The sequence below is a fragment of the Neopsephotus bourkii genome, unplaced genomic scaffold (assembly GCF_033783945.1).
Source record: "Neopsephotus bourkii isolate Nb327-2 ecotype Australia unplaced genomic scaffold, CSIRO-AGI_Nbou_v1 NB_1189, whole genome shotgun sequence".
Taxonomy (NCBI): Eukaryota; Metazoa; Chordata; class Aves; order Psittaciformes; family Psittacidae; genus Neopsephotus; species Neopsephotus bourkii.
In genome coordinates this window covers 187209-214732 of record NW_026901674.1, presented here as the reverse complement: position 1 = coordinate 214732, position 27524 = coordinate 187209, and the positions used below count along the sequence as shown (strand labels likewise).

The 27524-nt window shown below is 44.8% G+C and overlaps 1 protein-coding gene across 3 annotated transcripts in view; it reads left to right on the top strand.

Annotated features, from left to right (window-relative positions):
- Positions 1–27524, top strand: part of LOC133218045 (dedicator of cytokinesis protein 1) — a 180076-nt gene that overhangs the window by 5799 nt on the left and 146753 nt on the right. For all 3 annotated transcript variants that reach the window (XM_061364081.1, XM_061364082.1, XM_061364084.1), the window contains exons 2-4: positions 17350–17433; positions 24648–24688; positions 26684–26739. In XM_061364081.1, coding sequence (XP_061220065.1) covers positions 17350–17433; positions 24648–24688; positions 26684–26739 — 181 coding nt within the window. The remainder of the gene's footprint in view (positions 1–17349; positions 17434–24647; positions 24689–26683; positions 26740–27524) is intronic.

The following is a 27524-nucleotide window of genomic DNA, read 5'->3' as shown; positions in this document are numbered from 1 at the left end:
TAAATGCCTTTTCTTTTCTGCATAGGCAGAGCTTTCATCAAAGAGGAAAGTAAACTGGATGCAGCTTAGTGTCCTGGAAGCCTTTGTCAGTTTGCAGCTACAAGCATAAGCATTGCAATAAGTTTTCTTTGCAATGGTTGTGTTTCTGGAGTTTGTCCAGTGTTGGCTGCAGAACACATGCAGGATATGCTTTGTCTCATCCTTTAGTAGTCCTCCGGGACTGAAATCCAATAAGTCTCATTAAATACCTGTAGGTGGGTCCAACTGGAGATAAATGGCTAAAAGCTGACTTAGATGAATGGATCAAAGCACAAATGGGGAGCTAGTGCTAATCCAGTTTTAAAGTATTTACTCTGTTGAAGATGTCAGTCTGGCCTCTCCTATTGGGTACAAGTCTGAAACTCTCACGAAACATGGAGTGGCAGCTCATCACTGCGCCTCTACTCTGCTCTTGTGAGACCCCTTAGAGCACTGTGCACAGTTCTGGTGTCCCCAACATCAGAAGGACATGGAGCTGTTGGAGCAAGTTCAGAGGAGGCCACGAGGATGATCGGGGACTGGAGCACCTCCCATATGAAGACAGGCTGAGAAAGTTGGGGCTGTTCAGCCTGGAGAAGAGAAGGCTGTGTGGAGACCTCATAGCAACCTTCCAGTATCTGAAGGGGGCCTATAGGGATGCTGGGGAGGGACTCTTCATTAGGGACTGTAGTGACAGGACAGGGGGTAACGGGTTCAAACTGAAATAGGGGAAGTTCAGGTTAGATGCAAGGAAGAAGCTCTTCCCTGTGAGGGTGCTGAGGTGCTGGCACAGGGTGCCCAGAGAAGCTGTGGCTGCCCCATCCCTGGCAGTGCTCAAGGCCAGGTTGGACACAGGGGCTTGGAGCAAGCTGCTCCAGTGGAAGGGGTCCCTGCTTGTGGTAGGGGCTGGATCTGGATGAGCTTTAAGGTCCCTTCCAACCCATTCTATAAACACATGGGCTGTTCTTTGTGGGCCATCTTTGGCCTACAGGGAAATGGACCACTGAAAAATCAGTTTTTTTAAATTTTTTTGTAAACTTTCAAACCCTTTAAGTTCAGTTTTCTGCCCTGTGGTAGATCCCAAGGCTATTCTCTCAATAGCTGTTTTCTGGATAATGCTTTCATGAATTCCTTAAGGAATTATTGGAGTACTTTCCTCTTTCTCTTTTAATTTTTTTTTTGGGGGGAAGTTGAAATCTAAACCAAAAGAAATGTTGGAAAAGAAAGCTTCAGAATTCCAAGAACTATCTGCACTTTCAGGCTGCTGTTGTGCAAGCATTTGTATATTTATGGGATTAATCTCTCCCTGTTTATGTATTTTGGGCATTAAATGCGGTTTCTGATGTTAAAGCTTGTGACACACACAGCAGCAGTTGTTGAATTTCAGTTTCATCAGCAAAACATGAAATATCTCTGGGAATACTTTTCTGCTCCATGTAGCTTTGTCACTAAACTAAAACAATCGCATTGAGAACTGTTACATGTCATCATGTATCCATGCATGTAACAAAACAGATGGATAACCGAAGTAGCTATTGGCCATGATACTTGAATTTGGGGGTTTTAAAATACTATTTCTTAGCACAGCTGCTTTATTTAGGGAGCTGTTGATGTCATTTTAGCACAAACCTTTTAATAACTTGATTTTGGAGGTTTGTGGTGGCTGGTTTTACTGAAGGGTGTTGGAGGAGTAAAATGTCTTCCTAGAGGACAAGAAAATCATACAAATACCCTGATTTTCCTGAGAGTCCCTCCTCTCAGCTCACTTGCAGGACAAAGAAACTATCATAGAAAACCAAACATAGAATCCCAGCCTGGGTTGGGTTGGAAGGAACCTTAAAGCTCCTCCAGCTCCACCCCCTGCCACAGGCAGGGACCCCTTCCGCTAGAGCAGGTTGCTCCAAGCCCCTGTGTCCAACCTGGCCTTGAGCACTGCCAGGGATGGGGCAGCCACAGCTTCTCTGGGCACCCTGTGCCAGCGCCTCAGCACCCTCACAGGGAAGAGCTTCTGCCTAAGAGCTCAGCTCAGTCTCCCCTTGGGCAGGTTAAATACCAGGGAGTGAGTGATGCAGGATTTGCATTGTAATTTATGAACACAAATGGGAGTAAAAGTGTACGTAATCCACGTAAGTGCTTGTAGACACTTGGTTTCCTAAGGCGCTCTGTTGTGTGTATCTCTGTTGTTGTACTAGCTGTGTTACTTAACCATTTATTCTACAGAAATTAATATGAAGCCTGAAAACCTGCCTGAACAGCTCCAAGTTGGAGCTTGGTGCAGGGGTTTTGGAAGCTCACTGTAATAAAAGAGCCTTCCCATAGGAGCCCTATGTGTGGGGGGTGTTTCTGGTAGCATCATGGAGAAATGTCTTCCTCCTGAAGGAACCTCTTGGCTTGAGGTGGTGAGCTCCTAACCGAGTGCTGGCAGTGATTCCTGGAAGCACAGCTCCTGAGCAGCTTTGACTGTGTTCATCTGGTAGTGCAGGCTGGATATGTGAAAGCACATGAGCCATGATGTGCCTGAGAGCTCCTTCCAGCATGCAGATACCAGTTGAAATTCCAGCCCTGGGTGTTTGTGTTTGCTCTGCCTTCTCCTCCTCCTCGGAACAAAGCACGGAAGTACTGACATCACTCAGTTTGAAGCTGAATGGAATAAAATAGCACATGTTTAGGGAACAGAGCTCAATAGCCCATGGGTCCCAGGAGGAGTAACTGATGCTAAACAAGGAGCTGATGATGCCAGAATGTACCCAAACCGAGTGCCTAAGGACCTTCAGCTGTGTTGTGTTAGCAGAGGAGAGCTTTCCTATTTTACATACATAGAATAAAATACTTCAGAAGAAATAAGATGGTGCTTGTGGTCCCTGCATAAGGCCAAAGGGAATTGGAAGGGGCAGGGATGTGGGATCATTGAAAGCTGTGTCTCCAGCCTGCCTTCCAGCTGATGCTTGAACATCTTCCTAATCCTGCCAGCTGGTCTGCAGGAAAGAATATTGGCAGCAGGGAATGGTTCATGGAATGTAATTGGGTGCTTTTAGTGAGGAGTTGCTTCTGCTTCATTGTGCTGTATGTGGTGTAGTATCTGTTGCAAAGGCCATGCATCAGGAGTGAGGTGAGATCAATGTCAGAAGTATCCCTGTAGTGGACCCTGCAGCAGGAAACATCCCGATGCTGAGCCAGATGGAAGTCGTTGATGCTTTGAGATTCCAAGTCCTGACGCAGCTGGTGAACAATATGAAAGGACTCTTGCTGCAAAAAATCTGCTGTGCAGATGACTCCAGAGAGCAAATCATGACCCTGGAATGGCTGTGGATTGTCAAGGCAGTGGCTTGGAATGGCCTATGGGTAGTGTCCTCCAAAGGAGGGGTTGCACTGCAGCTGAGTGACTAAGTGGAGAGATGGTTAATATGTCATGTGGGCCAGGAAAGTTAGAGATAACGGTCTGTGAGAACACTGAGACTTTCTCTTGACTAAATATAAGGATATTGTCCCCAAATATAAGGGCATGAATAAAAAGAAACATCAAGATGCTAAGAAGTGGGGGTTTTACTTACTGTTTTTTAAGCAATGGGAAGAGCTAATGGTTTGTTGTCAGAGCTTGTTTGATTTGGGGCTCCAACACAAGAGGGACGTGGAGCTGTTGGAGCGAGGCCAGAGGAGGCCATGGAGATGCTGCGAGGGCTGGAGCAGCTCTGCTCTGGAGCCAGGCTGAGAGAGCTGGGCTGGGGCAGCCTGGAGAAGAGAAGGCTCCTGAAGGGGAGACCTTAGAGCAGCTCCAGTGCCTAAAGGGGCTGCAGGAAAGCTGGAGAGGGGCTTGGGACAAGGGCCTGTAGGGACAGGCCAAGGGGAATGGCTTGAACCTGCCCGAGGGGAGACTGAGCTGAGCTCTTAGGCAGAAGCTCTTCCCTGTGAGGGTGCTGAGGCGCTGGCACAGGGTGCCCAGAGAAGCTGTGGCTGCCCCATCCCTGGCAGTGCTCAAGGCCAGGTTGGACACAGGGGCTTGGAGCAAGCTGCTCCAGTGGAAGGGGTCCCTGCCCGTGGCAGGGGTTGGAGCTGGATGAGCTTTAAGGTCCCTTCCAACACAAACCATTTTATGACTCTATTTAATATATAGAAAATAATGCTTACATTGAAGTGTATAGAATGTTAGTCAATGGTGGTGTTTTTCTCATGTCTGGCCTTGGCTGCTGAATGCACTGATGGCCTCAGGCTCTGTGTGTACCAATGTATATTGCTTAGTACCTTCTGAGTGAAATGTACTTAGGATACAAAACTGTCGATTTTGACATGGAAGCTTTTTGCTACCTGATTATTTTCCTTTTTATGTTTTTCCATGTGTCATATGCTGTTTAATGATTTCAGGGCTCTTTATTTCTTATATCTTGTCATACAACCATAGAATGGTTTTTGTTGGAAGGGACCTTAAAGCTCATCCAGCTCCAACCCCTACCACGGCTTGCTCCAAGCCCCTGTGTCCAACCTGGCCTTGAACGCTGCCAGGGATGGGGCAGCCACAGCTTCTCTGGGCACCCTGTGCTCTGAATACCTACCAGTTTTCTGCAGGCATCGCCCGTTGTCTTGTCCTTGCTTGGATTCCTTCCTTCCTTCCTGCTCACCCAGCTGCCCCTGTTTCACCCTTCATGTTGGTGGGGAATAGTGTTTATCTTTGGAGGCTTAGAACTGGGGCAGATGGCATCTATAAGCCCTGCAGTGATGAACTGCAAGCTCTCTTCACTCGTTTGCAGTGTGTGGAGGCTGAATCACTTCTCTAGCAGAGGATGTGTGCTATAGATACAGAGCTTCATCCACCTCCTGCTGCTGTGCTGTCTGACTCTTGCCTGTTATCTTTACTTATCGTGACTAGGAGGTGTTGGTTGTTTCCATCAAGCCATTGCTTCCTGATACTGCGTTGACCAAGTCTCTTCAGTGGGGTGGACTTCAGAGACTTGTTTTGAACTCCTCCCATCTGGGATTGGTGTGCCCTGTGTTGTGGTTTTGTTTTTGGTTTTAATTCCAGTGTGAAGGGTAACTGGTGCAGCTGCAGTGGTGGTTTTCCCAATGGTGTTTTTGGTAAGTTGGCTTGACAAGTAAAAAGCAGTTTATGGCTGCTCTTAGAGTAGCTCTGTAGCTATTTGGGCTGCCACTGCAAATCAGAGTTGCTCTAGAAGGTATGACTTTGACCTGGCAGCCTCTAACTGCCTCCTCCTTCACAACCTGTCAGCAGTACCTCCGTAGCTGTTGACAGTGAGCTCTGTGACCTTGCTTAAGTCTGTTCTGCACTTTTTTGGCATCTCTGCTGATGCTGTTCACTGGTTTGGCTTTGACAACCTTTCTCCTGTGGACTTCCCTGCTGCTCTGTTGGGCAGCAGTGTGCAAAGAACAACTTGGCACGTCTGTAAGAACGGGATTTAGAGTCATAGACTCATAGAATAGTTCGGGTTGGAAAGGACCTCAAGATCATCCAGTTCCAACCCCCCTGCCATGGGCAGGGACACCTCACACTAAACCATCTCACCCAAGGCCTCGTCCAACCTGGCCTTGAACACTGCCAGGGATGGAGCATTCACAACCTCCCTGGGCAACCCATTCCAGTGCCTCACCACCCTCACAGGAAAGAATTTCCTCCTTATATCCAATCTAAACTTCCCCTGTTTAAGTTTTAACCCATTACCCCTTGTCCTATCACTACAGTCCCTAATGAAGAGTCCCTCCCCAGCATCCCTATAGGCCCCCTTCAGATACTGGAAGGCTGCTATGAGGTCTCCACGCAGCCTTCTCTTCTCCAGCCTGAACAGCCCCAACTTTCTCAGCCTGTCTTCATATGGGAGGTGCTCCAGTCCCCTGATCATCCTCGTGGCTTCCTCTGGACTTGTTCCAACAGTTCCATGTCCTTTTTATGTTGAGGACACCAGAACTGCACACAATGCTCCAAGTGAGGTCTCAGAAGAGCAGAAAAAAGGGGCAGGATCACCTCCTTCGACCTGCTGGTCACGCTCCTTTTGATGCAGCCCAGGATACGGTTGCTTTCTGGGCTGCAAGCCCACACTGAACCTGGCTTATGTTCATTTTTTCACTGACCAGCACCCCCAATTCTTTCTCCTTGGGCTGCTCTGAATCTCTTCTCTGCCCAGCCTGTAGCTGTGTCTGGGATTGCTGCAACCCAGGTGTAGGACCTTGCACTTGGCATGGTTAAACTTCATGAGGTTGGCATTTGCTCCCAATCACAGGAGCTGGCATTGACTCCTGTCTAAAATGAGTTTAGTGACATATGACAGAGCACTGGGAGGGGTTGAAGCAGTGGTTAGAGATCCCTTTCCCAGTCTTTTCAGTTATTAAGCTCTTCCGGTGAGGATACAGTTCTTGCTCCCAAGTAAAGTGGCTGGAGATGGGAACAGATAGTTTTGTAGCTCAGAGGCATTTCTCAGACAGTAGTTTCCCTCATGTGTGGGTCAAACAGGGCGAAATAGCAACTTCAGATTTGTGATGGAAAGCCAGATATTCTTTTGTTATTTGTTATATTGCACTTCGGTTTTGTTCTTGTGTGTTCACTGTTACTGCGAGTCTAAAAGGCTTAAATACGTAAAGCATTAGATGTTTACCTGGGTAGTAGGGACATGTGCAGTTACATGAGATTGGATTGCTTTACTGCTAAGCATTACTGGCACAAAGAGCTCCAGGACATGATAAGGGGCCAGTGGAGAAAGGTAAGACAAGGGGAATGGCTTGAACCTGCCCGAGGGGAGACTGAGCTGAGCTCTTAGGCAGAAGCTCTTCCCTGTGAGGGTGCTGAGGCGCTGGCACAGGGTGCCCAGAGAAGCTGTGGCTGCCCCATCCCTGGCAGTGCTCAAGGCCAGGTTGGACACAGGGGCTTGGAGCAAGCTGCTCCAGTGGAAGGGGTCCCTGCCTGTGGTAGGGGTTGGAGCTGGATGAGCTTTAAGGTCCCTTCCAACCCAAACCATTGTGTTATTCTGTTTATGGAGAGGGTAGAATGTGATGCTGGGTCATTGAAGCACAGCAACACCACATCAAAAAGTTAAATTTCCTTCTTATTTCTTTTAGAATGAACATAAAAATGGGTGTGGGTTCAGAGGATTCCCCTTAGGTGGGAAACACTGAGTCCGCATGGGTAGGAGCTCCCTCGGACAGCATGGTGATGAAACCCCATCCTTAGAGACAGGGTTGATGATGAGATCCTGGCTCTCTGCAGCCTGGAGCTAGTGGACAGGGACCCTTTGTTCAGACCAGCTGCCGAAGCCAACTCTGCTGCTGCTCTGGATGCGGCACGAGGCATGTGATGTCTTAGTGCTTGGGAGAGAAACAATTTTCCCCTGTTTTTGCAAAATGCCACTCTTTTAGTGCTGTTCAGGTCGCTTCCATTGTGGTTTTCCATTAATTCTGGTATAAGGTACAACTTATATCAGAAAGGTATCATGTATTTCCCTATTCTGCACTAGCCTGGCTGTTGTGGGAAAGAGAGTGTTGGTGGAGCGATGGCAGCTCATAGCAGGTAATTCTTTTCTCTGGCTGTTACTTGTAAGGAAGCAGAACAAGTTCCTCAGGGATTGTTTGACTCTGGAGCTGTGCTCTCTCTTTGTACTTGCTGTTGGAGACAGCTGGAAGGACTGAGACATATAAGGTGATGGCAAGTAAAACGTATTGGGTGAGGTCTGATGTGTAAAAAGCCTACAGTTCCTCCTCTCTTGTCTGCTCCATAAGCTTTCCGGAGGAATTCAGTTTCTTCTTTCCTTTGTAGAAACGGTGAGGAAAAGCAGTAGGAAATGAGAACTTCATCCCATCATCCTGTTTCCCCCTTGCTTTAGGCTTTTTGCTCTGCATCACCAGCAGCAAATAGTGTCTTGCAGGAGCCATTCTTTTGATAACTGTTTCTGCAGTAGTGTGATAGTGGTTTTATTGTCTTGAATTTGATTCTTATGGGCATTGAAATGACTATTAAGATATATGTGACATTAAGCTCACCGCTATAGAAATGCGTAGTAAAAGGCACACTTGTAGCAAAATTATGTTGGGTGCAATAGAGACCTGCTGCAATATCAAGGGAGAAGCTTGAAGCAGGGGACTGATGTGTCACATATCTTCAGATGGAGCAAGTGTAGGTATACTTGCTAAACACCTCAGGCAGATGTAACTGGGTTTCATTCTTGCTGGTCTTAGTGTAGCAGCAGCTGGAAGCTGAAAAAGGTGTTGTCATGTATCACAGAATCCCAGCCTGGTTTGGGTTGGAAGGGACCTTAAAGCTCCTCCAGCTCCAGCCCCTGCCATGAGCAGGGACCCCTTCCACTGGAGCAGCTTGCTCCAAGCCCCTGTGTCCAACCTGACCTTGAGCACTGCCAGGGATGGGGCAGCCACAGCTTCTCTGGGCACCCTGTGCCAGCGCCTCAGCACCCTCACAGGGAAGAGCTTCTGCTTTAGATCTAACTTGGACTTCTTCTGTTTCAGTTTGAACCCATCACCCCTTGTCCTGTTGCTACAGTCCCTGATGAAGGGTCCTTCTGCAGCATCCTTGTAGTCCCCTTCAGACACTGGAAGGCTGCAATATTGAAGGTTTTTGCTAAGACATCAGACAGAGGCTGTTTTGAATTTCAGTTAACTAAAAGCTCTGAAGCCCCTTCTTCAGCTACACCCTGGTAAGCAGAGTGCACCTCAAGCACTGTCTTTGCCTTCTTTAGGGTGTTGCCTGTAGACCCACCATAGCAAGAGCTTAGTTATCACTTCTTAGCATCCCCCAGTGAGAAGCAGGAAGTTCAGGGGACCATCTAAACTCACTTACTTTGTGATTGTGCATAATGAGAAGACAGGTGCCAAGACATAATGTTTTCTGTTTGTCTAAGTCAGCAGCTTGCTTGTTCTACAAAGCCAGTGCTGAGAGCTCAGGGTGTTCTGATTCCTTCTTGCTCCCAATGTGTTTCAGTTAATGGACTTTAATGTTAAAAATTGATTTGAATGTTCTTGATTGTGCTTCTTGTACTCTATGGATTATGACACATTATTAATGCTGTTATAGTCAGTAATGATACCTTTTCTTTAACACTAGCTTTGCACCCTCAGTACTTAGTGGTGAAGTACCATGAATACAAATGAAGGTGCAAGAAGGAGGAGGGAGAAAGCTGTTAAGAGAGTGAGTTGGCATCTTGCTTCATTAGCTCCCTAAAGATAAAAGTATCTGGCTTAAAAGGGAGGAGGAGGAAAAGCAAGAACCTGGACGTGGTTCTTGGAAATCTTGGGTAGCTCCAGAACTCTTTATTTAATTAGTGCAGAAAGGACAAATGTGCAACTTGTTCTCTCCTACTCGAGTTCTACCTGCGGGATTCAGCAGCAAGGTGGTTGTGCTTCTAGTAGGCACCATAGAATCGGGATGGTTTGTGTGGGAAGGGACCTTAAAGCTCACCCAGTTCCAGCCCCTGCCACAGGCAGGGACCCCTTCCACTGGAGCAGCTTGCTCCAAGCCCCTGTGCGCCTCAGCACCCTCACGGGGAAGAGCTTCTCCCTTATACCCAACCTGAGCTTCCCCTGTTTCAGTTTGAACCCATCACCCCCTGTCCTATCACTACAGTCCCTAATGAAGAGTCCCTCCCCAGCATCCTTGTAGCCCCCTCCAGACACTGGAAGCTGCTCTGAGGTCTCCATGTAGCTTCTCCTCTCCAGTCTGAATATGACTCAAGGTTGGGTTTTGCTCTGGGTTTATGAAGTTTCCTCAGCTAATTAATTCCTATTGAATAGTGATAAGACACCTGACGTGTTGAAGAACATATTGCTCCCCTGTGTTGCCATCTGTTGTAAAACCTGATGTGTCTAGTTATGTGTATAGAGACTTGCATGGCCCTTTGCTCTTTCTGAACTGCGCTTAACCAACAGTTGGTGCATGAGAACTGAGAGATCTTAAGGTACCATAAAACACAATTACTTCTGGGGAGATTCTGACAGCTTGCAAGAGGAAACGTTTTCCTAACGAGAACTATCAGTCACTGGAATAATCTCCCCAGGGAAGTGGTGGATTCCCCAGTGTTGGACACTGTTAAGATTCAGCTGGACAAGGAGCTGGGACATCCAGTCTAGGTCATGCTTTGCCTAGAAAGGTTGGACCAGGTGATCCTTGAGGTCCCTTAAACCTGAGATTCTGTGGTTCTGATATGAAGAGTGGGCTGTGAGGTGAGAATGATAAAACACAAGGTGACTTCAGTGTTGCAGGAAGACCAACCCTTGCTAGATGCACACATGAAATAATGGTCTTTAATAAATCCTGGGTGCAACTCCTGACTCTTTTCTTCTTCCTTCTCCATTAGCCTCAGCTGTAAATGTTGGAGGCTTGGCTGGGTAAGTAACAGAGGATAAAGGAGCCCCCCTCATACTGAAAGCAACCCCTTTCCATTCAGAGAGGATAGGAGAATCTTCAGGTTTCTTTTATTTTGAACATAGAGAATTTGCAAGAGACTTTGCTTTCAGCTCTGCAGATTCAGTCTGCTTTTAGGCATAAAGCACTGTCCTTCTGATTCCTTTCCAAAGACAGTATTAAAATAGAGCTGGTAATGTGTTAAATGTGGCTTGCTTGCTTTTAGGAGCATGGAATGATTAATATAGCCTTTAATGCAGAGTAATTCCAGGGAATATTGTTTTTATGGTATCTTCACATCTCCGTTTTCATGCAGTCACAGAAAAGCTTTTTCAGTGTACGTTGATGGTACCTTTGTTTGCTCTTTCTTTTTATTCCCCTTCTGTCACCTCTCTGTAATTCTTTCAGTGTTGCAGTCCTCATTTTCCTAATGTGTGCAGATTAATGGGTGCAGTTCAGCAGAGAGGTTTGGTTTTTATTCTATGGCAATAAATGGGGTTTTAGTACAATTACTGTAATGCCCTATTCATTGTTCCTTTCTTTATCAACTCCTGGAGTTGAAAAAGTTGTTCTTTCTGTGCCCACACTAATCCTTTTGCTTTTGGCATTGCAGTACTTCAGGGTAGATGTGCTTTGTGGTGCCAGTGGGAGGAGAAGGGAAACAGGGAGAGCCTTTACCTGGAGAATTGCTTGTCTGAAAGTACAGCTGATGAGGAAAAATACCTTTGGTGGCACTGAAACCTTCTGACAGTGATGTGGGAATGAGAGGGGGTTTCAGGGTGGTTTTGTCAACACGAATTTGTTTTGTCTTTTACCATCCTATTCCTGCTCATTGCATCTTGGAGCTGAAATCCAAAGCTCACTGCTCTTGTGAGACCCCACTTGCAGCACCGTGTGCAGTTCTGGTGTTTTCAACATAAGAAGGACTTGGAGCTGTTGGAGCAAGGCCAGAGGAGGCCATGAGGGTGATCAGGGGACTTGAGCACCTCCTGTATGGAGGCAGGCTGAGAAAGTTGGGGCTGTTGAGCCTGGAGAAGGCAGGTGGTTATGCTTCTCATAGGTGGTGAGGCACTGGACTGGGTTGCCCAGGGAGGCTGTGAATGCTCCATACCCGGCAGTGTTCAAGGCCAGGTTGGACAGAGCCTTGGGTGCCATGGTTTAGTGTGAGGTGTCCCTGCCCATGGCAGGGGGGTTGGAACTGGATGATCTTGAGGTCCTTTCCAACCCTAACTATTCTATGGTTCTATGATTGCTGTACAGAGGGCTGTATGAAACTGATATTCATGTGTAGTGCAGACTATGAGCTGAGGGAAGTGACACTGGGTTGCAAGAGCCTGTGTTAACTCTTCCGTTCTTTCTGTGGAATGCCACTGTGTTTGTAGGTTAGAGAGCAGAATCTTCCCTCAGTAACAGGGGCTTTGGTGGCTCTTCTAATATGGTCTCTTAAGTTACCTCTGTTACAGATCCCAGCCTGGTTTGGGTTGGAAGGGACCTTAAATTGCATCTAGCTCCAACCCCTGCCACGGGCAGGGACACCTTCCACTAGAGCAGCTTCCTCCAAGCCCCTGTGTCCAACCTGGCCTTGAGCACTGCCAGGGATGGGGCAGCCACATCTTCTCTGGGCACCCTGTGCCAGCGCCTCAGCATCCTTATCATAAAACTTGTTCCTTTTGCCTAAACTTAACCTGCCCTCTTCCAGTCTAAAACCATGTTTCCCTTAAGGAGAAAACACATTGTAAATCTCATTTTCCTCTGTGATAAAGGATGACAGTGTTTGGTTGCAATAGAAAAGCTTACTGTGTCTGTTCAGTTGAAGTTTATAAGAGCAAAAATATTGTTCATGGATGAAGAGCATTGGGATGCTGTATTACTGTTAGCTGTTAGTTTGACTAGGTCTTAGTCATAAATCTTCTGATGCTGGAGTAACCATGCTCCTAATCTTGGATATATGTAGTAGCCAAGGTTTTTCTGATTTAGGCAGCCTCCTGAGTTCTTTGCTAAAACAGTGACCCTGATTCCCAGTTCAAGCATGATGGGGAGGCCTGTTCTTACCTAGTGTAAATATTCCTAATGCTTCATTTAGCTTAGCTCCCCAGGCTGGAAGTCTCTCACTCTGAGGCTTAGATTTTCCAATTGAAGCAAAACTTAATTAAGGTAATAAAATCTTGGAAGTTATTCTTCAGGTTTTAAGGTATCTGAAATGGTGCCTCTGAATACAGTTGATCAGACAAAATGAAAGTACTGGTTTCGTGCTTTATTCCTCCAAATTCTGTCTTTTCCTTTAATTAAAGCCTTGTTGTTTGCTCCAATCAAACATTTGATCTGTCATAGCATCTTTTGATATCACTCTTCATAAAGAAGTACCCCGAGAGGGAGTTATCTGCTAGCTTACATCAGAGTATGCAGTGTTGTTCAAGCCTTGGTTTGTAATCACAGGGGTGGAATGCACTTTATAGTTTGGTGCTTTGCTTCATGATCTGTTGGTGCTGCTGCAAGCCAAAACGAGGATGTTTTGTTGACATGTTTTTCACGTATGTGCATCTTTAAAGCTGAATCTTCCCTCATGGCCATTGCTCCTCACTCGGTTCAGGTCAGTGGGAGCTGTTGTGGGCAGTAATTATCACTTGATGGCTGTTTGTCATCTTCTGCCAAAAGAATTGGTCATTACAGTGATGCTCCTGCTCCAGGACCCTCCTTGGTATGAGAGACACCAGTTAGCACCCTTGGATGTAAATTCTCATGTCTTTTATTCCCAGCTGCCTTTGATCCTTAGTGTTATTGCATTTGAATGTTGGAGAAATGCTGAGCTGAAGTGTGAATTGAGTACGGGATGGGTTTGAATCTGTCATAATGTGTTTTTTCCCTGATTGGGATATCTGGTACAAGGCATTGGGGTTGCTTGTTGGGGTCCTGAAGGTGGAAACTCGAGTTGGATTCATTTTTGGTCATGTTGAGCACCCACTCTTGACTCTGGCCATGGCTGTGAGCGCTGAAGAGATGGGTTGGGTTGAAGAATCCTCCTCTTCTGCAGAATAGCCATTATGGCTTTGACGTATTTTGCACCAGATACCTAGGAGGGATGATTTAGGGTTAATAATGGGAAACTTCAACCCCTTAAACCAGGAATAGCCACCTTGGCTTGTTTGAATGTCAATAGAACTATATTATCTTCTAAAGCCTTCATTTAAATACTGTTAATATTAGTCTCTGTGATGCACTTGATTTTATTCTTTTCACCCTGAAGTCTCCTCTTATGATAATCTTACACTCTGGACTGTGTGTTCTTTTCCATATTGCTATTTCTATCTCTGTGTTCCATTTTTGCACTCAGACTTAAAAAGTAAAGGAATACATCTATAGTCTGTCAAGCAAGAGGCGTACCACAGAGAAAAGGACCAAGGCAACCCATTGGTTGTTGGTAGCATTTTAAGCTGGAACTGGTAAATGCTGGGGGGAATAACCAGTAACTCCTGGAGGTTCCAGACGAGGTCATGGCCATGGTTGGAGGCAGTGCTGGGCACTGTGCCCCATCCTCATGGTGGGATTAAACCTTCTCATGTGCCTCCTTGGGTGTTCCTGCTTGTGCATCTGGGGCTAAAGGGATTATCAGATTTGAGGTCAGGAGGGCATTTTCTTCCAGTTACCAGTTATTATGGATGTAATTTATGTTGGTGATCTCCTGTGTTATATGGGCCTTGGCCTGTTGCTTAGGACTGCTTGGGAATAGGAGAAAATCATGTGGGTAAGATCTCCTGGGTCTGATGTCTCATTGCCTTTAACTGTGGCTTTTGGCCATTTGGTGTAGGTTTGAAGTCTGAGGGAAGCGCTTCGTGACCCATAGGGAGTATAGTACATGTCCTTAATGTGCTGTGAACTCTTTTGGTCTGAACATCTGTGAAGATTTCCTGCGAGAAGGGGAGTTGCATGTAACTTACCCAGGTCTTTCTATTCCTATGATAGTGTCTGAGAGTCCCACTGGAGCACCTCTGACCAGTGCTGCACACCAACCCTGTCCCTGAAAGGGATGTAGAAAGAAAAGTGGTGGTTATCTGAGGGGTGGAAGAAAGCTTTGAGGTGACTGTCGGGTTCCAAGGATGCTCTCACTCCCCAAAGAGTTGTGACAAGTAGTAAGAAATTTGATTATCAGACACCTTCAAAAAGCTGCCTTTAGACACTGTTATGGAAGGTGCCTCTGTGAAGGGGAGGTCTATGCTTAAAGAACAGCCCTTCATGTGCTGGAGATGTGAAGACAAGAAGCCTGTAGTGTCTCCTGGTGAAGGAGGAAGACTACGTTTTCCATTCTGTTAGTTAAGAACAGCGTATAAACCACCTCTAAACATGGTAACCTCATTGGGAGGAATAACTGCAGTTGTAGAACTGCAGAAACTTCTGTGGGTCAACCTTGGCTATAGCTCATTAACCTCAGTCTTCTGAAATCAGGAGTTCCTGCCTTTGGTTATGAGGATGCTGGGGAGGGACTCTTCATTAGGGACTTCAGTGACAGGACAAGGGGTAATGGGTTAAAACTGAAACAGGGGAAGTTTAGATTGGATATAAGGAAGAAGCTCTTTCCTGTTAGGATGGTGAGGCACTGGAATGGGTTGCCCAGGGAGGTTGTGAATGCTTCATCCCTGGCAGTGTTTGAGGCCTGGTTGGACAGAGCCTTGGGTGAGATGGTTTAGTGTGAGGTGTCCCTGCCCATGGCAGGGGGTTGGAACTAGAGGATCTTGAGGTCCTTTCCAATCCTAACTATCCTTTGATTCTATGAGGGCCCTACTTGATACTAGAAGATTTTATTTCTTAGAGTTTGTTCTATATGAAACCTCAGTCTAGCTTTAGGAGTCCCAACTGTGATGTTTTTCAGATTATTAATACTTTTTCCCAACCCAATCTGGTTTGCAGTGCTGTTTGTCAGATAAATTCCTGGGCATTGCTAATCTCAGTGCTCAGAGTTTCCAGATTTTCTTTTGGGAAGGGCATGGAGGAGTGGTCTTGGAATTATTTCTTTTTTGGTTGTAGTATATTATATTCTGAAGACAGCAATTCCCAAACATTCTACAGACCTTTGAAAATCAAAAACCCCTTTGTGGTTTCTGTTCATTGGTTGTAGAATCATAGAATAGTTTGGGTAGGAAAGGACCTCAAGACCATCCAGTTCCAACCCACTGCCATGGGCAGGGACACCTCACAGGAGACCGTGTTTACCAAGGCTCTGTCCAACCTGGCTTTGAACACCACCAGGGATGGAGCATTCACAACTTTCCTGGGCAACCCATTCCAGTGCCTCACCACCCTCACTGTAAAGAATTTCCTCCTTATATCCAATCTAAACTTCCCCTGTTTAAGTTTTAACCCGTTACCCTTGTCCTACCACTACAGTCCCTAATGAAGAGTCTATCCCCAGCATCCCTATAGGTCCCCTTCAGATACTGGAAGGCTGCTCTGAGGTCTCCCCGCAGCCTTCTCTTCTCCAGGCTGAACAGCGCCAACTTTCTCAGCCTGTCTTCATATGGGAAGTGCTCCAGTCCCCTGATCATCCTTGTGGCCTCCTCTGGACTTGTTCCAACAGTTCCATGTCCTTTTTATGTTGAGGACACCAGAACTGCACACAATGCTCCAAGTGAGGTCTCACGAGAGCAGAATAAAGGGGCAGGATCACCCCCTTCGACCTGCTGCTCACGCTCCTTTTGATACAGCCCAGGATACGATTGCTTTCTGGGCTGCAAGCACACACTGAAGCCAGCTCATGTTCATTTTCTCATTGAGCAGCACCCCCGAGTCCTCCTCTTTGGGCTGCTCTGAATCTCTTCTCTGCCCAGCCTGGAGCTGTGCCTGGGATTGCTCTGACCCAGGTCATGTTGTCATTTCATTGGTGAAGGGGGGGTAATGTGTTATCTCTGGTAGTATATCTCATGCATTATCTCTGTAGTATGTACCTGTAGCATATACCTGGCTTCTTCAAAGCAAACCAGTTTTTATTCTCTCCTGAGTTACTCCCTGGCCCGGCAGTCTGAGCACTGGCGTTGAGCTCTTCCAAGGAGCTCCAACTCATGACCTACAATGGAGTCACTTGTGGAATACACACAGCAGTAAGGTTTGCTGTTGAGCTGCATCTGAACAAATCAGATTTGTCTCTTGGTCCAGAATCCTTTCTCTTGCTTTAGCTCTCCAGTATTGGCACCTGCTGTGTGCAGTGTGAAGGGCCTTCAGGTCTGTCGGGTGTTATGCCTCTTGCTGCTCGTAAAGGTTGGTAGGCTCCAAGCTGCTTCTGAATTCAGCAGGGACAGGGCAATGGGTTTCTCTTTATTGTCATTCCTCACCCTGCTTGTGACGGGAGCAGCTCAGAAGTGTTTGTGAAAACCAACCCCTTTGGTGAATTTGAGGTTGTGGATGCTCTCAGTGCTTGCCAATGAATTATCAAGTACGATAATTCTAATGCTATAAAATGGGGGTAGGACCAGTCTGTTCCATGAATACAATGGCTTGATGTAGCTACCTCTGGTACTCAGGAATGGTGAAATCAGTTTTTAATATAGTATGCATACAGTGAATTAATGAAGTGGCTGAGAAATCATTCTTTAATATTAGTGATGGTAATTTGAGTTTTCTAAAGGCACTTTGTAGGCTTTCTGTGGTTGAGCTGACAGTGGAAGAGAGCACAGTTCATTGCAGAACTGCATAAAATTGACACAAAGTACTGGGAGATGGGCAAGTCCAATAACATTAATTGAATATATTATGATGAAGAAGGAAAGCATCATAAATGGAGTGAGGAACTGGCTTTCAAAAGAGGATTTGTGGCTTTCTGAGACTTGTCACAAGGTGAAATATTAATGGATTAAAGGACTTTAATCTGAATTTTTTTTGAGCAAAGTCCTTTGTGGTGGTTGGCAACCAGCATTAATGAAAACACTTGCATGGAGAAACAAGAACCATGGAAGTTCTGTTGTCTTGCATATGCTAACAGTGATGTTTCCTCTCTGCAGCTCTCTACAACTACGATGCTAGGGGACCAGATGAACTTTCCTTGCAAATAGGTGACACCGTGCACATACTAGAAACATATGAAGGTAAGCTGGAAAATCCTGCATTTAAAAACATTGGTTTTGTACTTGTTCCTTTTGTGTTTGTGACCTTATCTTCTCGAGTTATGAGCTGATGAATTACCTTCTTCATTGCTAAAGGGCAAATCACATTATTCCTAATGAACCAAGAATTAACCAATGCTAGATGGGAATGAAGATGTATGTGGTCAATACCTGGTGAATAAGCATTCCCTTTTCTATGCAAGATGGATGCTCACACAGCTTTATTTGTATGGGTCAGTTGTAGCATCTACCTATGTAAGAGATGCTTTATGGATGCCCTCAGGTAATGCATAAAAGAGCTCCTCAGGCAGGCTCAAAAGAGCTGCTAAAAGAAGCTTCATCTGAATTTGAAAGTTACTTGGGTTCTAAATTATTTATATCTTTCTTATAAGATGGGTACATGAGTTACAGTGCCATGGACTGACTCCGGGCTTGTCAGATGCTTTGCTTGTTTTGCTGTAGATAGAAACACTACATGTACCAACATCTTTCCCTGTTGATCTGTGTCAAAGGAAATTTGAATGCTGAGTTTGATAATCAACAGAAGGTGAAAATTGTCATAACACTTTTCAGCTCTTGCTTGATCCACAACTGAGCCAAGCAAAATACAGCTTTTGCATTATATACTTGACTTGAGGCTTTTATGGCATGCTGCAGTTTGGAGAGAGGTATAAGGAACATAGAACTAAATATTGTTTAAAATATTGTAATGCATTTTGTCTTGTGGGAATGTGATTAACTTTAATATATGGGTTTAATTTGTTTCTCTAGACCTCAATCTTCTGGTACCTCTGTGTGATAAATTTGGTTTAGATATTGGCTTAATAGGATGGTTTTTATTGTTATATTTACTGAAACAAACAATGCCATTTCAACAGAAGTAACAAGCTCTACTCATCTCTGTGCAAATGAACTTTGTCATTATTCCTAGGCTGGCATTTTCTTACAGAGCTCAAGTTGCCAAGTTTCACTTGAAGCAAAGTAATCTGTCCTCTATCTGATGTTATATGCTCTAATAAAAGTCAAATAATGCAAAAATTCACATGCAAATGGAATGATTTAAATACTGTGCAGCTTTGTACTTTTAATATATAAATAGATTTATTTAATGAATGTGGGAGAAGCTCTGAATCCTGAGTAGTGTACATGAAACCATATGAAATGATGACTGCTGCCAGCTAAGTGGGACAGTGGATGTGACTCACTTCTCCCCTTGACTTGAATAATAAAGCCCTTCACACCCTCCTGGTTGTTTGGCTTCAAGCACATGGGATGAGTTCATGTTAAAAGAAATGCAAATAAGTTAATGTTCTTCCAAACATTTCATACAATGATTACTCATTACGTACCTGCTGTGATGGGAAATTAGATGCCATAATTCTTATCTCTTTTGTTCACAGAGCTGCCGTTATTAGGTAATTATTTGAGCTCTTTGATCTCCAAGTTTCTCTATATGGAACTTGTGTAGATTGTGCCCCAGGAGGTTTCAGACCATGTGTGATAGTGTCCAGGTGTGTGCCTGGGAGATTCCCTGCCATTGATCCCGTCCACAATAGTGTTGTGTTAGGCTGTGGTGGGATGGATCAAGCTGAGGAAAAATACCCTAATAATAGAATCATAGAATCATTTAGGTTGGAAAAGACATTTAAGATCATTGAGCCCAGTGCAAAGGTGGGTGTGAGGAGGATGGTGCCAGACTCCTTACAGTAGTGCCCAGAGACAGGAAGAGGAGTAATGGCCATAAGCTAGAGCACAAGAAGTTTCACCTCAACAAGAGAAAGAACTTCTTTACGTTGAGGGTGGCAGAGCCCTGGAGCAGGCTGCCCAGGGGCTTGTGGTATCTCCCTGTCTGGAGGCATTCCAAACCTGCCTGGGTACTTTCCTGTGTAAGCTGCTCTGGATGGACCTGTCTGGATTGGAACTGGATGATCTCCAGAGGTTTCTTCCAACCCAAACCATTCCGTGAAATCCACCACTAAATATGAGCATAATATGAGCACGGACAGGAAAGTCATCTGAAGAGTCAGTAATGCCTTTTTTTAGCTGAGCATCTCCGATTCTGCTTCCCTTTCCCTGTATTTAAGATTGTAGGGGAAAAAAAAATTGGTTTCTTTCATAGGTATCTGCTGTATTATGTATTCTGCTCTTGGCATCCTACTGTGGCATTGTTAGTGTTTTGAAATAGGGTTTTGCAGTAATTCTTAAGTAAGGATAGCTCTGAAGAATTACTGGTGTCCATGGGCTTTGAAGTGGTGGATTGTAGGGTTGGTTTGTTTGTTTCTTAGTTTCCTTTCTTCTGAATCTGCAAGAAAAGCTTATGGTAAATCCTTGCTCAGTTGCTCTGCTCTCTGCAAAGGGAAGATACTGAGAAATTGGGAGGGCTTGGTCTCATGGCTAGTGTACAAGACCTGTTTTAAGAACAGACAGGATATTGTGTTGCTACCATGTACTGGAATTGGTTGCTAAGATGGACTTTATTTATGTGTTTAAAATACTATTTATTCTTTTATGTGTAAAACTTATTTTGGACTTTTTTTGTTACTGAAACCTTTTAATCTTTTAAATTTTAATCAAAACCCATTTCATTTATTTCTCTGAATGCAGAAAAAAAGCTTTTGTGACTTGTGCAGGTCCTATAAAGGGCTTCTTGAAACCATATATTTTTACAGGAGTTTAGAGACTGGAAATGAATGGGCACATCTGAGCAGCCAGGTCTAGAGGAAGGTGTCCCTGCCCATGGCAGGGAGTTGGAACTGGGTGAGCTTTAAGGCCCCTTCTAACCACAACCATTCTGATTCTATGATTTTACTGTTAAATCTTCAAGTTTCTGTTCTTCCAGGAGCCAAAGGGAAAATGAAGCTAGTTTCTAGTGTCATTGATGTTGACAGTCAAATTAACGTGTTTCTATTGGGCAGGATTACAAACAACTTCAGTTTTCAGATGGAAAACTTTCTGTCACTCCTAATATGAGCCTTACAGGTAAAGCTGAACAGCAGAGCTTATGACTTCATAAATACCCTTCATCCTGCAGGACAGAGCAGTTGCATTTTGTAGCAGGTAACCCACACCACATTTTTACTGTGTTCTGAATCAGCACTTGCCACATCTTTATTGTCTTAATTCTGTTTCTTTACATTGCTTGGTTGAATGGGCAGAAGGGAGTATCTGATCAATAGATGTGGCGGATTAAGGTGAACAGCAATTAAATATAACAGTACATAAGCCCTAAAGCTGAGATTGAACTGTCATTTCTAGTGATGCTGTGGGGAGTTTGGGTTCCCAAATAAGTTATTCCTGATACTGTGGGAACACGTAGTTGTTGGTTACAAGTTTTTTTTGTGTGGGATTTTCTTTGTTTTTAAATGCAGCAAATACCTTACCTGGGTAACTATGTAGTAAATAGATGTATCATTCAAGAGAGACAACAGCAGCCTGGAGAAGAGAAGGCTGTGTGGAGACCTCAGAGCAGCCTTCCAGTATCTGAAGGGGGCCTATAGGGATGCTGGGGAGGGAGTCTTCATTAGGGACTGTAGTGATAGGACAAGGGGTAACAGGTTCAAACTGAAACAGGGGAAGTTTAGATTGGATCTAAGGAGGAAAGTCTTTCCTGTTAGGGCGGTGAGGCACTGGAATGGGTTGCCTAGGGAGGCTGTGAAGGCTCCATCCCTGGCAGTGTTCAAGGCCAGGTTGGACAGAGCCTTGGGTGCCATGGTTTAGTGTGAGGTGTCCCTGCCCATGGCAGGGGGGTTGGAACTGGATGATCTTGAGGTCCTTTCCAACCCTAACTATTCTATGATTCTATTCTAAATATTTGAGTGTCTTGCAGCTTTAACAGACACAAATGTTTCATGGGTCCCTTTCCTTTGTTGAACGTTTATGTGGATGCAGTTTTCCAGCCGTTACATCCCACAGTATTTTTAAGGGTGAGGCTAGAAACCCTGTAACACATCGAGAAGCACTTAAAAGCTCTGGTCACTTTAGAGCAGTGTTTCTGGCACCAGCCTGTTTTCCTATTTGTCTGAAACCAAACTGGCTGTGAACAGAGTGAGGAGGATTCAGAGCTCTGGGCTGTGTGTTTGACACCCCCGGGGTTTGGCCTCTCTGCCCTCAGTTTTTGGTCTCTTAATTTATTGTTCTATAATGTCCAACACTGCTGAGGTTACAAACTAAAGAACTAAAATTAGTCAGGGCCACAATGGGCTTTGATAGGTGCATTAGGGTACCTTCTCGATGTCATTACAAGCTCACACATTCTCTTACCCCTTGCATTCCTTAGTGTCAAGGACTAGATGCTGCTTGCCTAAAAGCAGAGGCTATGTTATATACTACTATATAATCCCATCCTGGTTTGGGTTGAAGGGACCTTAAGGCTCCTCCTGTACCAACCCCTGCCACAGGCAGGGACACCTTCCACTGGAGCAGCTTGCTCCAAGCCCCTGTGTCCAACCTGGCCTTGAGCACTGCCAGGGATGGGGCAGCCACAGCTTCTCTGGGCACCCTGTGCCAGCGCCTCAGCACCCTCACAGGGAAGAGCTTCTGCCTAAGAGCTCAGCTCAGTCTCCCCTCTGGCAGGTTCAAGCCATTCCCCTTGGCCTGTCCCTACAGGCCCTTGTCCCAAGCCCCTCTCCAGGTTTCCTGCAGCCCCTTTAGGCACTGGAGCTGCTCTAAGGTCTCCCCTTCAGGAGCCTTCTCTTCTCCAGGCTGCCCCAGCCCAGCTCTCTCAGCCTGGCTCCAGAGCAGAGCTGCTCCAGCCCTTGCAGCATCTCCATGGCCTCCTCTGGCCTTGCTCCATCATCTCCACGTCCCTCTTGTGCTGCTGCCCCAGAGCTGGATCAGGGCTGCAGGGGAGCTCTCCCCAGAGCACAGCAGAGGGGCAGGATCCCTCTGAATTTTGTGACTTCAGTGTCTCTAATTCATGTTTGGAAGGGATGTGGTTGGTACTGGAGCTGATGTCTGGCTGTGGGAGAGAGCTGCCCTCATCTTACAGAGGAGGAGCTGAGAAAAAGAGTAGTTCTGTTTTGGGTAATTGATTAGAGATGACTTCTTGTGTTTAAATGTCATTGCTCTTGTATGTGCATGGTCATGGCAAGACTGGGTGCCTCCATTTCAACCAGTGAGTTACTTCTCTGATACTGGGCTCCCCACTGCATTAGCTACAGGCTAGGCACCCAGCAAGAGCTCCATTTAGGTGATGGCTGCCAAAGAAGAGCCTGGTTGGACTTGCTTGGCCACATCAGGGCCTTGACGATGAATAAGAGCATAACCAGTTCTCCAGGGCAGATTTTGGCTGCTTTCTTATCTGCGGTATCTTGTTGCTCTTAGTGCTTGCTACATAGAAAGCAGAGGTTCAGTGGTGAGGAGCTGTATTTGCTATATGGCTCTTCAGTCTGCAGGTACAGAACTATGTCCTGAGTCAACGGAGAAGATGGGATGGGGGAAGTGAGGTGGAAGAGATCCTATGATTGTATATACTGTAGTTTGTACAGTGTGTTTGATCAGAGTCATGGTGATTATCAGCTTAGACTCCAGGACTTCAAAGTGTTGGTTTATTCATATAAAACTGAAGGGATTTTGTTCTTCAATAGGATTGAAATCTGTGTATGGCTGTGGAGGAAGTGCTAGCAGAAATGCTTTGCCTTCTTGGTACATGAGCCAGAAACTGCATGGTGGTTTCAGCAACAGTTCTTGTTGGTATCCCTCTGGGAGGAATGGAAGTGTGAAATGGGAGGCTATTACAGCCTCTGTAGGGAAGCGAGCTGTGATGGTTGTAGACACCAGGTTAAAGATGACAGCATGAAGCCAAACCCAGAGGATCGCAGAGGTCAGGCTGCTGATGCAGTGTGAAGATGATAAATTGGTTCACCTTTTGCTACTGGAGAAGAGACTGAAAACTCCTGTCTGCTTGAGGCTTTGATTTGTATTTCTAGTCCCAGAGTGCAGATAATGAATTTATCTGCATGTGTTGTCTTCCTGAAGTGTTCCTGCCCTGTTTGTAATCATGAGTGGGGCTGTAGTCTTCTTCTGCTTTCCTATGCCCCAACCCTCACCCATGTTGATCTCTGGAAAGGGATGCTTTGCTATACAAAACCTTAGTTTTCAGTGCTGGAGTTGGTGTTTTTTGCACCCAGGTTCAGTCCTCCAAAGGCTGCAGAGGGTAGCTCTGGTCACCTGCGGGGTTCCCTTGGGTGCTGGACAGGCAGGAGAGAGCTATGGCACAGCCAAGCTGAAATAAGGATGGCCTCAGTGCAAGGGTGCAAATGAGCTAGTGCTGGACTGGGACCAATACACACAGAATCATGGAATAGTTTATGTTGGAAGGGACCTTAAAGCTTATCCGCTTCCAACCCCCTGCCAAAGGCAGGGACACCTTCCACTAGAGCAGCTTGCTCCAAGCACGGTCCAACCTGGCCTTGTCCCACCACCCTCACAGTGAAGTTCATCTCATCTGCTTTCCCTGGCGCAGGGTCTTCTATGAGGCAAACCAACTGTCATTTGTAGGGTTTTGGGTTTGCTTTGGTTATCCAGTCACACTGGAATGTGATGGCTGCAGAAACACTAAAAGCTGTAATGGTGATTGCTTGCAGATGTGTCCTGAACTCGGGAGCGCAATGAATGGGACATGTTTCCCAGACATGGCCACCTGCCTGGTAGTGTGACACTGCCTGAATGATGAGGCAGCACTGGGGGTGCTGCGGGATGGATGTTCTGTTTCATGCTGAATTAGGGCTGTAGGGCTCTGTGCTTTCATATTTTGGTGAATCATAAATCCCAAAGTATCCTTGGTTTCTGCTGGGATGGCAAACAGCTGATCCACATTTGGAAACTTGTAATTTCTGGGACTTACATAGGCTTTAACTTTACAAAACTGTACTGATTGACTTGTTTGATTTTAACATTCTTCAGCTGGTTTTGTTTTATGTTGGCATATTGTAATTAAACTTAAAAGAATGACAATTAAACACATCATGGAAAATGCCATCTTTGTCATGTCTTTTCCATCAGTTTGATTTTTATAGCTTCCAGGATGACTTATTTTAGCTGGGATATTAATCCCACAGAGAACTTCAGTTCAGGTGGGATGTGCAGGTTGGCATGATCAGAAGCCACGTCAAGGTGCTGTTGAGCTGAGAAGGCAGCAGCTGGTAGGTGACATTAATGATGTTTTTAATGCTTTTTCCCTGTTTTTTCCCTCCTAGGCTGGTACAGAGGTTACACACTACGGAAGAAGTCCAAGAAGGTGAGTGTTGCCAGAGGGGAATGCTCGTTTTTCTCTTGGGTAGATACATATTATGGCATTGCGTGTATTGCTGTTATGGAGATCTTGGTGTGTGTTTATGGCACAACATGGGAACAGTTCACCATGTGTCCACTGATCTCTACTACCTACCTGCGTGCTTCAACCTCTTGTAAATGTGAATTTAAGTTAATTGTAACTTATTTTAGGCCCAAAATCTGCATTGGATACCTATTTTGTGCAATTTAAATTGCAAAAATATACATATATATGGCTATGTATGTGTATATAAATCTACATATATATATATATATATAGGTACAGGAAGAAGAGGATATGTATAAAAAGAGTATATAGAGAAGAAAATACATATAGGAAGAAGAGTATACATATGTATATATACATAGCTGTACATATATATATACTACTTTATGTGCATCAGCTTGTTTTCTGCCTTTGCCTCAGTAAGAAGTTCAGAACTTTAATGTTCCAGTTGATCTGTTTAGAGGCTGCCACTTTGCATTGCTGTCTGTTAAATAATGTCTTACTCATAAAACACAACTGCACTTTGGGAAGTGATATGGCGCTCTACATTGTGATTTTCAGAGGGAATAGTCTTTTCCAGTGTAATTTTACCTCGTTGCTAGGCTTTCAGTGTACATAAAGGGTTGCTGTTATAGCAGACTCACTGGAATAAAAAGAAACATCACAAATACTGGTTGTAACTTTGTGTTTTGGTTTTTGAGCGTTTTCTTTTATAGTAGTAATTAACCAGAATTAAATGCCTTCTGATTCTGCATCTTCTTCCACTTCAAATAAACCACTTGAAATGTAATGTTTGCCTACAGAGGTGCATTTTGAGTTGCGCCTGCATGTGTAGGCCTACAGAGCTGAGTTGTGTGGTTTATCCCACCCGTTTCCTACCCAGGCCTGTTCTGTTCTATTTTGATATTTTCTTTTCTTGGAAATACACTAAATCTCTTAGGCAGTGTGTTTCATGAACATGCCTTGTGCAGCCTAAGAAGCAGTTAGGCAGTCTTCTTGGCTTAAATGAATCCCACGTCTCGCTGCATTTGCCTGACTACTGCTAAACGTAGTGTTTGCTTTCTTGTACTGGAACAAAAAGACTCAGCCTCAGCCCCCTAGCTTTTGTTGCTTTCTAAGGCTTTATGTTTTCGTGTTCCCATGATGGGGGTTGGAACTAGGTGGCCTTTAAGGTCCCTTCCAACCCAAACCAAACGAAGAAAACGGAACTAGTGCCTCAAAGGATGAGGTGAAGGAACTTTCTCCACTTGGCTTGAGTTATTTTCTGAATATTGAGCTTACTCTATTTTGAGAATATTATTGTATTTCTGGAATCTTGATTAATTTGGAACATTTTGTTCAAGGAAAGCAGTTCTGGGTTTTTGCAATTGTATCTAAAGAGGGTTTTTGCTTGCAGCACTAACATGATAGGTTGGTGGTAGAACATAGTACATTACATGAGGAAGCTTGGTTAGATAAGAGGAAAAGCAAGCAGCAGACCTGGATTACGGACAAAATGTCATTTTGGAGTTAAATCTATGTCAAATCCTCTTTCTTTCACCCTTTGGAATGGAAATCTACCTTAATTTTCATAGTATGTATCATCCAGGGACCTAGAGAACAGTGACAAACTATCTTGAACTGGGGGGGGGGGGGGGTGGGGGTGGGAAACACTTATTTGAAGGCCACTTATTGGCAGGGGTTGTCTCCTGTTTTCTTCAATAGAGTGAAAATGAGATTAAAACCACTTAAGTTTGTATTTGGCAAGGGTACAATAACAGATTGTTGAAAGAACATGCAAATAAAAGCTTAAATATACATTAAAAAAACCCCAGAACACCCAACACAACTCTTCTGATGCTCAAGAGGATGCAGCCTTGGCAATGAGTCTGGGCATATTTTTAGGTAATAGATGCAAATATGTTATGCGTAACGTATTTAAAACATCTTTTTTCCTCTCTCTTCCTCTCAAAGGGCATATTTCCTGCCTCCTATATTCATCTTAAGGAAGCAATAGTTGAAGGCAAAGGGTAAGTTTGATTTGAAGATAATAAGAATCAATTTTCCTCTTTGTATAGGTGCAATTTTGGTGTATTATCAGATAATTTCCACTCATTCCCAGTCAGTTAAAGAGCTGATGGTGAAATTGTGGGTTTCTTTATGGCAATGCTTTAATTTGGTAAGTCACCTCAAGTTTGAAGGTGCTGTCATCACCAGTGCTTCTGGCTAGCACTGTCCTTACCTGCATTGTCATATAGTTGAGCTAAAGCGTAACTTTGTCTATATGTATGTAATCATTTTGGAAGAATTAATAATTTCCCACTTTTCTTTATAACATTTATTACTCTCTGGATTCAGAATTCCCTACATTAACTCCCTGCGCTCCCTGCTTCCTGCTTTAGTTCTAATTTCAGTTTTCCCAGCTTCTTCCAGCCCTTGAGTCTTACGGCTTCTGCTTGGTATACTTAATACACCAAGAGGCACTTGATATGAGATACCTTTCTCTTATGCAGATGAAATTTAAGTAGTTTCATAATTCCTTCTTCAGTGAATGTTGTAGACCGGACTCCTCACTGAGAGCCATTATCCAGACATTGCTTTCTGACCTACCAAGAAGCTCTATTGAATTGTTCACTTTCTGATTCTCCTGCTCCTTATGTGTGTGACACTAAACAGTGTGGGGTGGGTTTTGTCGCTTAACAGCTCTTAGAGTTGGGATGTTTATTTGTCAAATGAGCTTTGCTGGACAGGGACGGGAAAGTTCCCAATGTTGACGGAAAAGTTTATTTTCAAAAACAGGGGAAAAAACCTCCAA